The 15057-nt window shown below is 35.6% G+C and overlaps 1 protein-coding gene across 3 annotated transcripts in view; it reads right to left on the bottom strand.

Moving 5' to 3' along the window:
* Positions 1 to 15057, bottom strand: part of LOXHD1 (lipoxygenase homology PLAT domains 1) — a 266512-nt gene that overhangs the window by 64392 nt on the left and 187063 nt on the right. For all 3 annotated transcript variants that reach the window (XM_074203499.1, XM_074203500.1, XM_074203501.1), the window contains 3 exons: positions 12047 to 12209; positions 7742 to 7896; positions 3262 to 3471 (listed from right to left, as the gene is read on the bottom strand). In XM_074203499.1, the coding sequence (XP_074059600.1) occupies positions 3262 to 3471; positions 7742 to 7896; positions 12047 to 12209 (528 nt within the window). The remainder of the gene's footprint in view (positions 1 to 3261; positions 3472 to 7741; positions 7897 to 12046; positions 12210 to 15057) is intronic.

The raw sequence follows: 15057 nt of genomic DNA, 5'->3' as shown, positions 1-15057 counted from the left end.
AGTCTCTAAATTCATCATAGCTGGGGAAAGCCCTCATTGACTCAATCAAGGTAAAACTCCATTGAGACTTGAAGTTATTTGCTGTGGTGGGCACATAGAGCTAGAGTTTCATTATTTTGATTTGTTGTATATTCAAGGGGTTGGAGAAGGAAAAAATTAGTGGTGAAGCCAGGATCAGGGATAGGGAAACAATCAATGGGAGTCTTCTCATTCCACCAATGGAGGGCAAAGGGAGATAATGGAAAGGCAATGGCTGGAGGGATAGAGGATCTGCTTCTTGCTTTCACTGCTTCTGGCCTATTCAGGATCAAAACATGCTAAAATTGTGACATTGGTGTCTCCAGAACTTTATGGAGTGCTAAGAGCTCTAAGGGACCTTAGAGATAATTTAGTCATGGTGTCCTTAACCTTTTTTGTCTCATTGACATCTTTGTCAGTCAGATGAAGCCTGTGAACCCTTATCAGAATGTTTTTAAGTGCATAAAATAAAATATGTAGAATCACAAAGGAAATCATTGTTTTTGAATATAGTTACCAAAAATGCATTTTAAAAAATTCATGGATCCTTGGTTAAAAAATCTTAATAAATAATTCAACCTCTTCATTTTATTGAAAGGGAAACAAGCCCAGAAGAGGGGAAATGACTCACCCAAGGTCTCAAATGGATAGTTGATGAAGACAGGATTTGAGGCCAGGCTTTCTAACTTGGTCAGGGCTTTTATTCACTATACTATTTCCCCTCTTTCCACCACTCCTGTTTGCTGCTATTCTTTTCTCTTCTCTCTTTCCTGAGCATTCCTATCCTACATCATTTTTTCATTCCACACCTCATCAAAATTTCTATTTACTCAGTGAAAAACTCACAGCTGTTATCTGTTTAAAAATACTATTATACAGTAAAATCTTTGATTCTTTCTAGTCATTTGCTCATATTATCCATAATAATATGATCTCTAAGCTTCATTTTTCTCATTTACAAAATGGAGATAATAAAATTAATATTATCTACCTGATAAGGTTGCTATGGAAAAGGGATTTTGTGAACTAACAGTACTAAATATTTATTTATTCATTCATTCATTTGTCCATTTATTTATTTATCACAGTACTACAAAAGTCTTGTTACAAAAGTAAACATGATCCTTCCTCAACAAAGACAGAGAAACTTCAAAAAAATAAAGTGAGAGGGGGAAAAAAGTATACTTCAGTCTGTGTTCAGTTAATATCAGCTCTGTCTCTGGAATGGATAACAGCCCTAAATAGCAATGAGTCAATATTATCTTATTCTTATTTTATATCAAGGTGTAGAATTATTGTTATTGTTTATAAAGTGGTCATTATGTAAAAACACAGCATTTAATGATGAAGATACAAAGACAGAAATAGTCCCTTCCTTCTAGGAGCTTATGTCCCACTGAGGGACAAAACACATACAGAGATAAATAAATGCAATGTAATCTTAAAAGGGAAATAGTGGACAAAAGGAGAGTGATGGGATAGCATGGAACTTATAAGAAAATACTTCAACATCAAGTTTGCTGAAGTGCTGCATACATGGAAAGAGTTGTGATAGACGTGCTATATACGTAGAGAAATACAATGGAAGTTAAGAGACAAATTGAGGTAAGATTTAGGAAAAACTCTTAATGTTTGTTCAGTTTTTCAGTCATGTCTGATTCTCCATGACCCCATTTTGGATATTTTTGGCAAAGATGTTAGAGTAGTTTGCCATTTTCCTTCTCCTGTTAATTTTACAGATGAGAAAACTGAGGCATAGAGGTATAAATGACTTACTCAGGGTCACATAGCTAGTAAGTGTCTAAGTCAAGATTTGAATTCATATAGTCTCCTAACTCCAGGCCCTGGCACCCTAGATACTATGGAGTCACCTAGTTGATTAGGGCTATTCAAAAGTGAAACTGACTACCATGACTAGTAGGCGACATATTTAAGGAATTTTACTTGACATGTGTGTTCTAAGTGAGATTTTTTTCAAGTTTGTATGGAACTGAATAGAAACTGAGTTCTTTTCTACTCTTGAGATTCTGTGTCTTTGATTTCTATAAAGTTATGGAAAGTACAATTGGAAAGGTAGGGTTAATGCCATATTGAGGAATATTTAAATAACAGCAAAATACTTATATTACTGTGAGCAGAAAAATTACACATCACAAAGAGGATCCCCTTGGTTGACTGGGTCTTATCCTTTGTTATCAAAGAAGACCAAAATGAGAGGATCCACTTAACAGTGGTGGAAAGAATGAATCCAAAGAATGGGAAAACAGAAGCAGGGAGATACGTTAGAAAGCTACTGAAATAGCCAAGGACATCATAATGAGGTATAGAATGGTGATTAGGATACAATAGAATAATGATTGTAGATGAAGAAAGGAATGGATAGAGACAAAGATTTTATTTTTTCTCTGGATAATTAATAACTAATTAATTAGGTTTGCTAATAATCCACAAATTGATAGTCAGTACTTTCTCTTGATAGGCAAATATAAAACCATGGAGAGTCTGAAAACCTTAAATAATTTTTAAAGTAAAATTTTTAAAGAAGTAGAAATTACCAGGATTAGAAACTGATTAGATGTCAAGTCAGAGCAGAGGAAAAATAATAGGTAATGCTAAGGTTATGAACATATAAGATTAGATGAATGAATTGTCATTGATAGTAAGTGAAGTTAGAAAGAAATGTGAATTTTGTTAGAAAGATAATGAGCTCAATTTAACATATGATGAGTTTGAAGTACTTGTGAGATATCAAATTGAAGTTATCTAATACAAAGTTGAAAATGAACGTCTGTAACTCAGAAGAGAAGTCAGGTACAAAAAGATTTTGGAAATAATTTCAGGGAGGTGAGATGAAGCCATGGGAATGAATGAAATCTGTCAAGGAAGAGAAGGAGAAGAAAATCAAGGACAATGCCTTCAGAAACATTATTAAACCCTACATGGTGCAATAAGAAAGATGATAGAGTGAGAATCAGAGCTATTGAATTCACTCACCAACAAATTGACCTTAAGCTAGTGATTTGACTTATTTGTACCTCAGTGTCCTTGTGTGTAAAATGATAGGAGGAGTCTTAGATTAAATGATTTCTAAGGTTTCTTCTAACTCTAAATCTATGATTCTAGCATCCTCAGGGGTCATGCTTCTCATTCTGAGAGTGGAATATGAAACTCGGGTGAAAAAAATCAGATGTGATGTGGCAACAAAGTCTTGGTTTGAGTTTGTTTTCCTGCCCTCATAAATACCTTCTCATAAAAGAGTCGTTCCAGCCGCCCATCTTCCTTCTTCAAGGACAGCCAGCGTCCACAGAGGAATAGAAACTCATCCTCATTGGTATCATTCCAGATTTCAACTTTCTCCACATACCAATCAGCATACCACTTGCTGTTGTCATGCCGGAGTTTGATCTTATATATGACGCCCAGGTCAGCAGCCTCTATGATGAAAGTGTCAGCCTGCAGAAACCAGACAAGGTATGTCACCAGAAGCAAAATTCTATGTTTCAAAACCCCTCCAAGGAATCTTGTGCAGGGAGCAGGAGCACAGACTTTTGCTAGGAGCATAAAGATCTACAGTCTCAGGAAAAAAGTTCTATCTGAAGAAAATAAAAAATGAAACAAAAAGTTCCAAATATAAAACCTTACATGTCCATGATACTTTTGCTATGCTCTACTAGTTTTTTTACAAGAAGTAAGATTTTTTAATATTCAGATCACCTATCCATTTTTAGCTTATTGCAGTATGTTTTATAATGTGTTGGTCTAAAACTAATTTCTGTCAAACTGTATTTTAGTTTCCCTAACCGTTCTTATCAAAAATGGAATTCTTCAAGCAATTTATGTTCCCTAGTTTGTCAAACACTGGGTTGATGAATTCTATTGATTTTGATTCACTCTAGTCTAGTCTATTTCACTAATCTACTTTTCTATTTTGAGTACTGAAGATTAATTTTGATGATTACTACATTTTAGTATAATATGAGGTCAGGAAGTGCTATTTCCCCTTCATTCCTATTTTTTCCATTACTGAAGTTTTAGATCTTTTATTTATCCAAATAAACTCTATTATTATTTTTCTAGAAAAATACAAAATATTCCCTTGGTAGTTGATTATTATATCATTGAGTCCATAAAATTAATTTAGGTAGGATAATAATTTTATTAAATTGGTATGACCTATCCATAAACACTGAATAGTTTTTAAGTTTTAAAAAAATTTTAAAGAGTATCTTGGGGCAGCTAGGTGGTGCAGTGTATAGAGCACTGGCCCTGGAGTCAGGAGAACCTGAGTTCAAAGCTGACCTCAGACATTAAATAATTACCTAGCTGTGTGATCTTGGGCAAGTCACTTAACCCCATTGCCTTGCCCCCCCCAAAAAAACAAAAAAAGAGTATCTTGCAGTTATATCTATACAATTTTTGAACATAGCTTGGTAGATTGACTCCCAGTTCTTTTGTGCATTTTGTATGTATGTTTAATGAGATTTACATTTCAATTAAATCCTTCTGGAGTTTGTTATTGCTATATAAAGATGCTATTGGGTTAATTGAAGCTATTCATTGTCCTACTTAATTTTGTTGCTGACTCATCAGCACAAAGGGATAAACTTTTGATGTTTAGATAATTTGCATACATATATCTTATTTTGTGACTGAGACAGGATGAATGTAATTGTCCCTATTATAGACAAATAAACTGAGGACCCAAAAGTTTAAGTGGCAAAGACTAGAGTAAAAAAAATCAGGACTATATAACAATTTTTTGGTAGTATGCCTTGGGACCATTCCATTAGGTTATTCAGTCTTGTCATCTGTAAAATGACATGCAAATAGAGTAAGTCTATAAGATCCTTTAAAATCCCATCTTCCATCTCTCAATCTTTTGATCATACACAGGAAGTAAACTGTTCTAAATGCATGCAAAAAAATTGGTTATATGGAAGAGAAAAGGAAGGAAAAAAAGGGAGAAAGAATCTTGTTGAAATATAAACAACTTCAAAAGAAGAAAATAATTCAGAACTCAAAAGAAGCATACAAAATTATTCACAACTGGTGCTCATATAATTGAATCTAATACAAAAAATGAAAAATGAAGGAAGTGGAAATAAAACTCATACAGATAAGCACTCTCAGAGCACTCTCAGAGCATTCCTCATGTCTGCACTATCCACATATGGTACACTGCCACTGTAGTTTAGTTGCTGTCTATGGTACTGAAACCTGATGAAGCAGTAGAACTTCACAGAGCCCCACAAAGAGTGTAGACACACTATCCTATATGCCATCTCTGTCTTTTTCCTTTCTATAAGGTATACCCCAATCCAAATCAGACATCCAGAAACCAATGCTCCAATTTAACTTAGGAACTCTCATTTTGGAGTTGAACTATCATGATTGGAGAGTGAGTTCAAAATAACCCAGATCATCATGTCTAGTTAATTCCAGAACACAACTTACCAGTTATCCTGCCACCACTCCTAGAAACCCAGTATTTTCATCCTTCTTTGGGCATAGGAATCAAGTTACTATCACTACTACATCAACTATCCTATGGATCAGTTTACCATGCCTGTGACTCTTCAGGCCAAAACTCTTTCCTTGGTCATCACTGTTGGAACATAGTAGACACTTAAGTGTTTTAATTCATTTAATCTTAACTACTTCAGCAGAATTACAACTCTATTCTTCTAGGAGTATCTCTCATTCCTATTCTAAAACCGTATACATACAATCAAGAATGGAATCCTATTTTTTACTGGTCATTTGGACACAAACATCTTCTTAAACTAATTTAGAGATAATTTGGGAAGTTTATTTCATTCTGAATTGTATTCCTAGGTAAACAAGAAAGGAAAATAGAGATTTCAAAGCTAATTCTCAACTGGCCAAGGCACAGATGCCAGAGACTCAGTGATTATGACTGTTTTAAGTCATTACATATATATATATATATATATATATATATATATATATATATATATATATTTATTTATGCCAGAATTTGACAATTCTGAAATTTTCTTTTTATCTACAAATGGAGGGAACAGTTCAGGAGGTAGAGACAATATGTTGTTACTAGGTTTTAAGCTTGGTTCTGACATTAGCCATGTGACTTGATTTTCCCCCAATATAGTCTTCTTTATTTCACTATTTTTCATTTATATGTATAAAAACTTTTAACATTTTTATTTTTTTTAATTTGGAGTTCCAAATTCTCTTTCTCTCTCTCCTTTTCCTCCTCCTTGAGAAGGCAATTGCATATGGATCATGCATGTCAGGTCAAACAAAATATATTTCCATATTCATCATGATGCAAAAGAAAACAGACAAAAATTCCCCAAGAAAAATAAAGTTTAAAAAGTATGCTTCAACTGGCATTTAGACTCCATCAGTTCTTCCTCTGGAGGTAGATAGCATTTTTCAAAACTTGTTATAGTGATCACAATAGTTAAGTCATTCACAGTTGGTCCCATATAGGAAAATAAACAATTTAAACTTATTGAATCCCTTATGACTTCTCTTTCATATTTCAAGGAATTCTTGAAAGGCCCTCTATTTTGTTAAATATCCATTTTCCTTGAAAGGATTATAATTAATTTTTCTGAGTATGTTTTTCTTTGTTGTAATCCTAGTCCTTTGTTTTCTAAAATATCATATTCTAAGCCCTCCAATTATATCTATAAAGTCAGCAATAATGATGCTGGCCATAGATAGATGTGAGCAAGCCTAAGGCTACCTAATTATGGGGGAAAGAAAATATGGAATAAGAGGAGTAATAAGAGTAGAATAAGAAGTAGAATAAGAGTAAAAATGAGAAATAAATGTATGGGGGAGAAATGAAAGAATGAGTGAGGATGAAAAGGGAAAGAAAAGATGGAGAAAATATCCCCAAAGTTGGAATTGGGCCTTAGATACTGTCCAGTAAAAATTCTGCCATAGGTATTCTGATCCTGGAGTTTAGATGGTACCTCACAGACATTGTTCAACATTCTCCTTGAACAAATGAGGAAACTGAAACCTAGGGAAACTAAGTGACTTATCTAAGCTTGCCTGGGTGGTAAACAACAGAGGCAGGATCCATGTCTTCTGAAACTGAATCTTATGACTCTAGGGCCAATGTTCTTTTCATTGGCCCTCCCTCTCTTGTGTAAGATTAGCATAGAATAGGAGCACTGGAAGGTCATATCAAATTCCATATTTCATAGTAGAGAAAACTAAAGTTCAAGAGTTGTATGACTTGACAAAGGTCACATAACTATTTAATAGCAAATCTAAGACTAGAACCCAGATCTTCAATGATTTGATCCATTCTTGAAATCTATCTTCTGTATTGCATTTTCCTTGTTTTACTCATCTCAATAAAGACACTGGGTTTTGAACACCACTTCCTGTATGTATCACTTTTCTAACTTTCACCACATATAACTAGTCCTAGAAAGTTTTTTTGAAATTGGTCCTGTTTTCCTGATTATAGTTTAAATATATCCAGTACTGGTCTCAGATCTCTTACCTCTCTGTACCCTCTAACAGAGAGATCTATCTATTGAATACTTGTCAAAGACTTGATGATGTGATAATACAAAGGGTTCTCTAGGTTCTTTGAATTATACAAATATAAATAAAAAATTACCCCCAAAGACTCTTCAGGAGACAATTAAGCAATGCATTGAGGATGGAGGTAGGAGAGAGGGGAAGGACAGAGAAATAGGAGTGTGTCCATCCATACCGTTCCTTTTTCAAATTTGTTAGTCCTGTTTTCTGACTTGCCAAGGTACCGTTCCCCTGTGTCTCCAAGGTCCCCATAGATTGTAATGAAGACCTTAGCATCTGTTCCAGCCCCAGGTATATTTCCAGTGAAGATCTGAACTGAATACAGAATAACTACACAGACAAACAGACAAGGGGAAAAACATAGCTTAATGCAATGGAGCTAATTAATAGGGAGCATCAACAAAAAAACGCAGATCCAAATTATCAGTGGTGTGAATTCAGAAGTGACCGTAGATGTTCTAATACATGCATTTGTGCAATCAGATATATTGATCAGATCCCTTAGAAGATAGATGAAAAGGATTCATATGATGAGCTGAGAACCTTCTGATAGAGATAATAAAGTCATACCACTCCATTTTCTTCTTTGTTGTTGCATATCTGTCAATGTTCTTAGAACATCCATATCTTTATTTGATATACTTATGAAAAGACTATCTATTTAGAACATGGAATAAATCCAAAGGTTTTCTAAGAGATTTAAGAGGTATTAATGGTGAATGGCTATATATTCTACCTCAGCCCCAGTTCTAGATGAAGGTGAATCCAAATGCACACATCAATATTAGTCTGAGAGGATTGACTAATAATAATTCTCATAAGAACTAACTTAAAGTTGTGATATTATGATAATTAAATCCACATTATAAAATTATTAGTGCTTCTCATTTACAAGTGACTCCTTTCTGAAAAAATTACATTATTGTTCAAAAAAAGATTCAATATTACCAAGGCCCCTCTGGCTAAACTTGATATAAGCCAGAGTTTGGACTCTGACTGCAATGCAGATAAAACCAGAAATTCAATGAATTTTTCACTTTCCAGTTGTTATTGGCATCATCAAGTCATAGATAGCCTTAGGTCTCTAACAGCTATAGAGTGTAATTGGTCTGTCAATGTAAGTACCTTGACTCATGGAAGGCAAGTCTTTTGAACCTTGGTCTCAGAATGTGATGCAATGTCACTGGGGTTGTCATTAAACAGCTTCTCTGGAGGAGCTAGGAAAACTGATTCAGCTCTTGGGTGTTAAGCAATATGGATGTGCAATGAGATGTGACTATTTCTGGATCCTCCCCCTCCCAAAGTCCACCTTGGGCACTGATTGTTAGTGAAAGAATGCTTTCTTAGAATATAAAGAGCACCACAGTTTTAATAGCACATTAGTAACATACAGTGGTCCCAAGAGAATTATTCAGGCAGTTTTCCAGGACACTCCTCTGGGATTCCAAATGAAAAGGGACATGTCCACAGAATTTTATAGCATTTCAAAGATGGTGAGAAGACAAATGTGTGTGGTAATTGAAATTCAAATCTGTGAATGATCAGCAATCAGATTCAAATAGCACTAGAGATTTTAAAAAGGTGGTTATAAGGATGATAGACTAGAAAGCCCTCCAGTTCCACAATTCTAGTAAGATCTTGGACACTAGAAGCTAGGATTTGGGAGCTCTCCTTCCTATTCAGCCATAGAACTTATTCCCAGAAAGAAGCTAGGGAGGGGCAATTCCCTATTTCTCTGAATTGTCTGATCTAGGTAATCTAATACAGTTAGTTAAGTGATTTGATTTTGTCTTGAATTATCCAGAAATTTTATCTTTATCACCATTGTCCATTCAAGATGTCAGGAAACTGACAGAACAAACTGGATAGTTTTTGGCATGCTATATCATTTCCCAAATATATATTTTACCAAAGTATAACCAAGAACATATGAAGAGTAGAGGAGTAGAAAGAAAAGGGTGCGTGTGTGTGTGTGTGTGTGTGTGTGTGTTTGTGTGTATTTACATAGGTGTGATGAGAATGGATCATAGGTCAATAGATACATGGATGTTCAGAATATTAATCACATCTGATTCAATGATACTGGCCTATTGATACTGTTTGCTCCACAAATAAGTCACTCTATTTTTTGGTGCTGGGCATTTTTTTGCTGACTGACTCCTGAGCCTGGAAGACCCTCCTTCTTCAATTCAGCCTATGGGTTTCCTTAGCTTCCTTTATTTCCTAGCTAAAATACCATTTTTTTCAGGAAACCTTTTCTAATTCTTCTTAATTGTAGTACCTTGCCTTTCTTAATTATTATTTATTTATCTAACATATAGCTGTTTGCATGTATTTGTTTTCATGGTATCTCCTCTATTAGATTGTGAGTTCCCTGAGTGTAGGTATTATCTTTTGCCTCTTTTTTATGCCCAGAACCTAGTACATATGCTTAATAAATAAATGTTCATTTACTGATTGGTATGAATATATAGTAATATATGAAATACACTTATAAGAAGACACTGTGATTTCAATGGTGCAGACTATAATGTCTGCTTTATAATATATATATATAACTTACAAAACAGATACACATGTAGATCAGCAGTACTGTGAGTTTTCAGATCCTTGTTGGAGCAAACTCTTGAGCCTGTGATATATTCTCTTATAAATGTACAATGACGGAAATTCATCATTCTTTGAAGATATTCAATTTTTTAGAAATAGCCAAAAGTCATTTAGAGCCAAGTCTGGAGGAATAAGATTAGTCATCATGTTGCATAAATCTGTTTTTAGTCAAAAAACAGGTATTGCTGTCAAGTAAAGAGATTGATTTTTGATATGACTTATATACTGACAAGAATGGTTGAACTTTTTGGAAGAGTTGGAAGAACATGTAAAGAGCAAATGGAGAGTGGATGGAGAGAGAGGAGGAGGAAGAGGAAAAACAGGAGGAGGAGGAGGAGTGTGATAAGGCAAGATAAAGGGAGAGGGGGGAAAATAAATTATAAAGAAGTCAAAGGAATGGAATGTTATTGAATTCTTTCGGTCAAGGCTGATTCTTTATGATCCCATTGGGAGGGGTGTTGTTGCAAGGATACTGGAATGATTTGCCATTTTCCTCTTCAATTCATTTTGCAGATGAGGAAACTGAGACAAACACAGTTAAATGACTTGCCAGGGTCACAGAGTTACCCAATAAGTAGCTAAGGCTGAATTTGAACTCATGAGGATGAGTCTCCTAAGACCAGTGCTCTGTCTATTGCACTATCTAGCAGTCAAAGTCATGGAAACAAAAGGAGAGAGTTTCAAGAAGTTGTTGGTCAACAGTGTTAGATATGGTACAGATATTTAGAAGGAGAGAACTAAGGAAAGCTATCTAGCTCACATTGATCTCGAACTCATGCCTTAGTTAGCTTAGGACCGTGCACTAAGTTCTAATAAAGGCAATTTTTCTCCAAATGTCGAAGTGTCCTAATCATAATATCTAGGATACTCACTATGCTTAAAGACGTATGGCTGACTTTGAATAGCAATTAGGGGCAGTGAGAATAAAAGGATTATGTTCTATAGATCAAAAGAAAAATGGATTGAAATCATCAGTCTTCCTCTTCTTTACCCTACCTATCCATTGAAGAAGAGTCAGTAGTTAGGTAGCCAAAAAAAGAGGTGAGAAGCCAGAAGTTTAGATGAATTACAAACAGGGTCACCATACTCTGTTTTTAATTAAGTCTAATCAGAATATGTCTTGATCCAATATGAGCATCAAAAGATTCTGAGCTACCAAAATTGATGCTACAAAGTCTATATATAAAATTTGTATTCATGGTTTAAAACGTCTTGGAGACTTATATTTTTTCCCTCTTATTTTACACATAGATCTGACACACATGCCTCTCTGTTGTTCAAACTCTCAGTAGATGAGAAGTCAATTAGTCTCCTATAAGATGCCATAACACCTGTAAGAGATGATAGATAAGGGGGTGGCTAGGTGGCCTAGTGGATAAAGCACTGGTCCTGGAGTCAGGAGTACCTGAGTTCAAATCTGGCCTCAGACACTTAATAATTACCTAGCTGTGTGGCCTTGGGCAAGCCACTTAACCCCATTTGCCTTGCAAAAAACAAAAAAAGAGAGAGATGATAGATAAGAACCTCACATTAAGGGAGGGGACAGGAAACACAAGCCCTCAGAAAGCACAGCAGTCTGGGGACTTTTAATATAGGATTAAAAATAGGAACTGAAGATATCAGTGTATTATTGCACATTATAGAAGTTAATGTTTATGATGATACTCTCAAGGCAAAATTATGTTTAAGTATTTATTTTTTAAAGAAGCAGGGGAGTATGCAATGTATTTTAGGGGAAAGTGTTCATTTCATAGGATCAATGTTTTTAAGTATGAATGCTTAAAGATCAAACCCTCATTTATCTGTAATAATTAATAATCACATAATTTCAAGATTTTGGGATTCAGGAGGCTCCTGTTGTCATACTTACTGTCCAGGGGTTCTTCTATTTCCTTATAAATTTGTCTTAAAGACCCATCTTTCATGACTTTCTCAGTAAACATATCAAATGGGACCAATTCTCGGATAGTCTTCTTATCATCTTCAGAGGTAGCAAGCCATCGATCACAGGCAAATGTTATAGTCTCTGATCCCTACAGCCAAGGAGAAGAAAAAATAAATTCAACCTTCAAGAGGGAAAATTCCTGGTTCAACAGTTCCTAAGCAAATTAATCGATAGGTAGACAGGAGTCTCTGGTGACTGGGACAATTACATAGCATGGAGTTATATGTTTATGAAAAATGGCAACAGATTAATTGTTCGAAGATTTTTTCCTCCAAATACTATTACATTCCATTTCTTCTAAGACTTTATCTTTTCCAAGAAAATCTCATGGACAGTATTGGGATCATGAAGATTTGGACATACCTGACCAACAAATTAATTTTAAATTTCTTTTGTCCTCATTGACCTCTCAAACAAGAGTGAAAGCTCATTTAAGACATTGTCTTTTCATTCAGCTTTAAGAGGAGTTTTGCCCACATTTGAGGCTATACTTTTGCATCTAGTTAATGTCATCCCATCTGAGGTCTTTTACTCATTTATTCTATCTTGGAATATACTTACTCTCCTCCAAATTTTCTAATATTCCCCAATCTTTGAACCTAGTTCAAGAACCACAAGATCAGAAAAGATGACCAAGAACCCAAAGTAGTTTACAAACTCCATACTAAGTCCTATCTCCAAATCCACCCACTCCCCATCTCCAACCCCCACACATTTCATTTTTTTTCCACTGTGCTCTGGAAGTCCTGACTGTTCCACCTCCTTCCCCACTTATGTTCTAATATTTGAAATGACTCGACTTCCTAAAATAGGTGCCCTGGGTCAGAAAGCTGAGTCATTTATATGTTTGGGGGCAGGAAGAAGACTAAGATAGTTGATGAAGTCAGTGGTGCCTTCCATAAACTTATCCCATTGTTGTTGTTGTTGTTCATCCTTCTTCTCAGAGAAGACCATTGACATCAAGGAAGCAATTTCTTGACTTGTATGTAAAATTAATTTAAGTGAAGCAGAGCTGAACAAAGTCATCAGTCCTGTGCTTTCCTTCAGAGTAATTGGAATCCAGTGGCAAGACATAGGTCAAGATGACTGACAATGGCATTAGGCAACCTTTAAGAACTTGATGATGTAAGGGAGCATGGTGGCCCTCATCAATTCATGGAGTATGCATGTGTCACTATATTGTGAGGCTGTCTGTATGATGTCTCTTGTCTTTTTAAAAAAAATTACCAATGTGTAATCAGGACAGAAATATTGAAAGAAGAGATATATCTATATTGCATTGTGTAGTTACGTTCATGTGTATATGCTTGTGTGAATACATGTTACTATGTATCTGTATTGATATGTGTATGTGTTTATGGAGGCATGGATGTCAATACACAGTGTGGGATGGGATGTGTAGAGACATGACTAGACCTCTTGCCCTTCACTGATAAACAGTCTTTGAAGTTGTGCATACCTCAGATCTCTACTTTTCCATTACCTATTCTATTTAAGGATTTTATGCCTAGTTTCTGGCCTCCAATATTCTGTTGTCAAAGGTTACTGATGTTCTTCAAATGTTCCAATCCAAGGATTTTCCCCCCAGTAGTCCTTTCCTTTTTTTTCTGTGCTATAGTTGCCACTTCTTGCTGCCCCCTAATACTCTAAACGTTCTCTTTCTTTGATTATAGAGATGCTGGTTTCCTCATTCTCCTTCCTTCCTGCCTTCTTCCCTTCTTTTCTTTTTTTCCTTTCCTTCTTTCCTGGAGGCAATCAGGGTTAAGTGTCTTGCCCAGGGTCACACAGCTAATCAAGTGTCTGAGGCCATATTTGAACCCAGGTCCTACTGATTTTAGGGCCAGTTCTTATGCACTGCATTGGCTAGCTGCCTTTCTTCCTACCTTTCAAATTGTTTCCTGTCTTCTTCACTGACTTCTCTTTTTTGATTCCTTAAAGTGGGATGTTCCCCAAGATTCTGTCACCATTTCTACTCTTTCTTTAATCTCTTACCATTGTCACAACTCCAACTACCACATCTAGGCAGATGACTCTCAGCTCTGTTTTTTTTAGTACTAGCCTCTCTTCTCAGCTTCTGACCCACATCTACCTACAAGATGTCTGTTTTCATCTCAAACTCAATATGTTTTAAACCTTGTTTGGTATCTTTCCCAAAAATTCACTCTTCCTTCTAAATTTTCTTTTCTTGTCAAAGTCACCACTATTCATCTAGCTTCCTGTTTCCAAAATCTGGGGCCTATCTTTGATTCTTCTTTCTCCCTTAAATCTCATATTTAGTCAGTAATAAAATTCTTGCCATTATCTCTTCTGTGGTTGTTGTTTAGTCATTTCAGTTATGTCCAATTCTTTTTTTTTGTTTTTTTTTTTAGGTTTTTGTTTTGGCAAGGCAAATGGGGTTAAGTGGCTTGCCCAAGGCCACACAGCTAGGTAATTATTAAGTGTCTGAGGTAGGATTTGAACTCAGGTACTCCTGACTCCAGGGCCAGTGCTCTCTCCACTGTGCCACCTAGCCGCCCCTTGTCCAATTCTTTATGATCCCTTTTGGGGTTTTCTTGACAAAGGTACTGGAGTGGTTTGCTATTTCCTTCTCCAACTCATTTTTCAGATAAGGAAACTGAGGCAGACAGGGTCAAGTGACTTGCCTGGGGTCACACAACTATTAAGTGTTTGAGATCAGATTTAAACTTGCAAAGAGGAGTCTTCCTGACTTAGGCTTTGTACTTAATTTACTGTACTACTCAGATGTCTTTATATTTTTCAATTTTAGCATTCTCAGAGTGCTTTTATTTAGATTTAGATCAACTTCTTTGATGTTTACAACAATTCTAAGGTCCCATTTGGACTCAGGGAGATGAATCTTCCTGACTCCAGGCCTTCTGCTCTTTCCATTGTACAATGTAGCTGTCCTCTTCAATTTTCCTAAAATTCATTCCTTC

This window comes from Macrotis lagotis, chromosome X (genome assembly GCF_037893015.1).
Source record: "Macrotis lagotis isolate mMagLag1 chromosome X, bilby.v1.9.chrom.fasta, whole genome shotgun sequence".
In the NCBI taxonomy this organism is placed as follows: domain Eukaryota; kingdom Metazoa; phylum Chordata; class Mammalia; order Peramelemorphia; family Peramelidae; genus Macrotis; species Macrotis lagotis.
The sequence above is the reverse complement of the archived record's forward strand: the minus strand, read 5'-3'. Positions and strand labels throughout refer to the sequence as shown.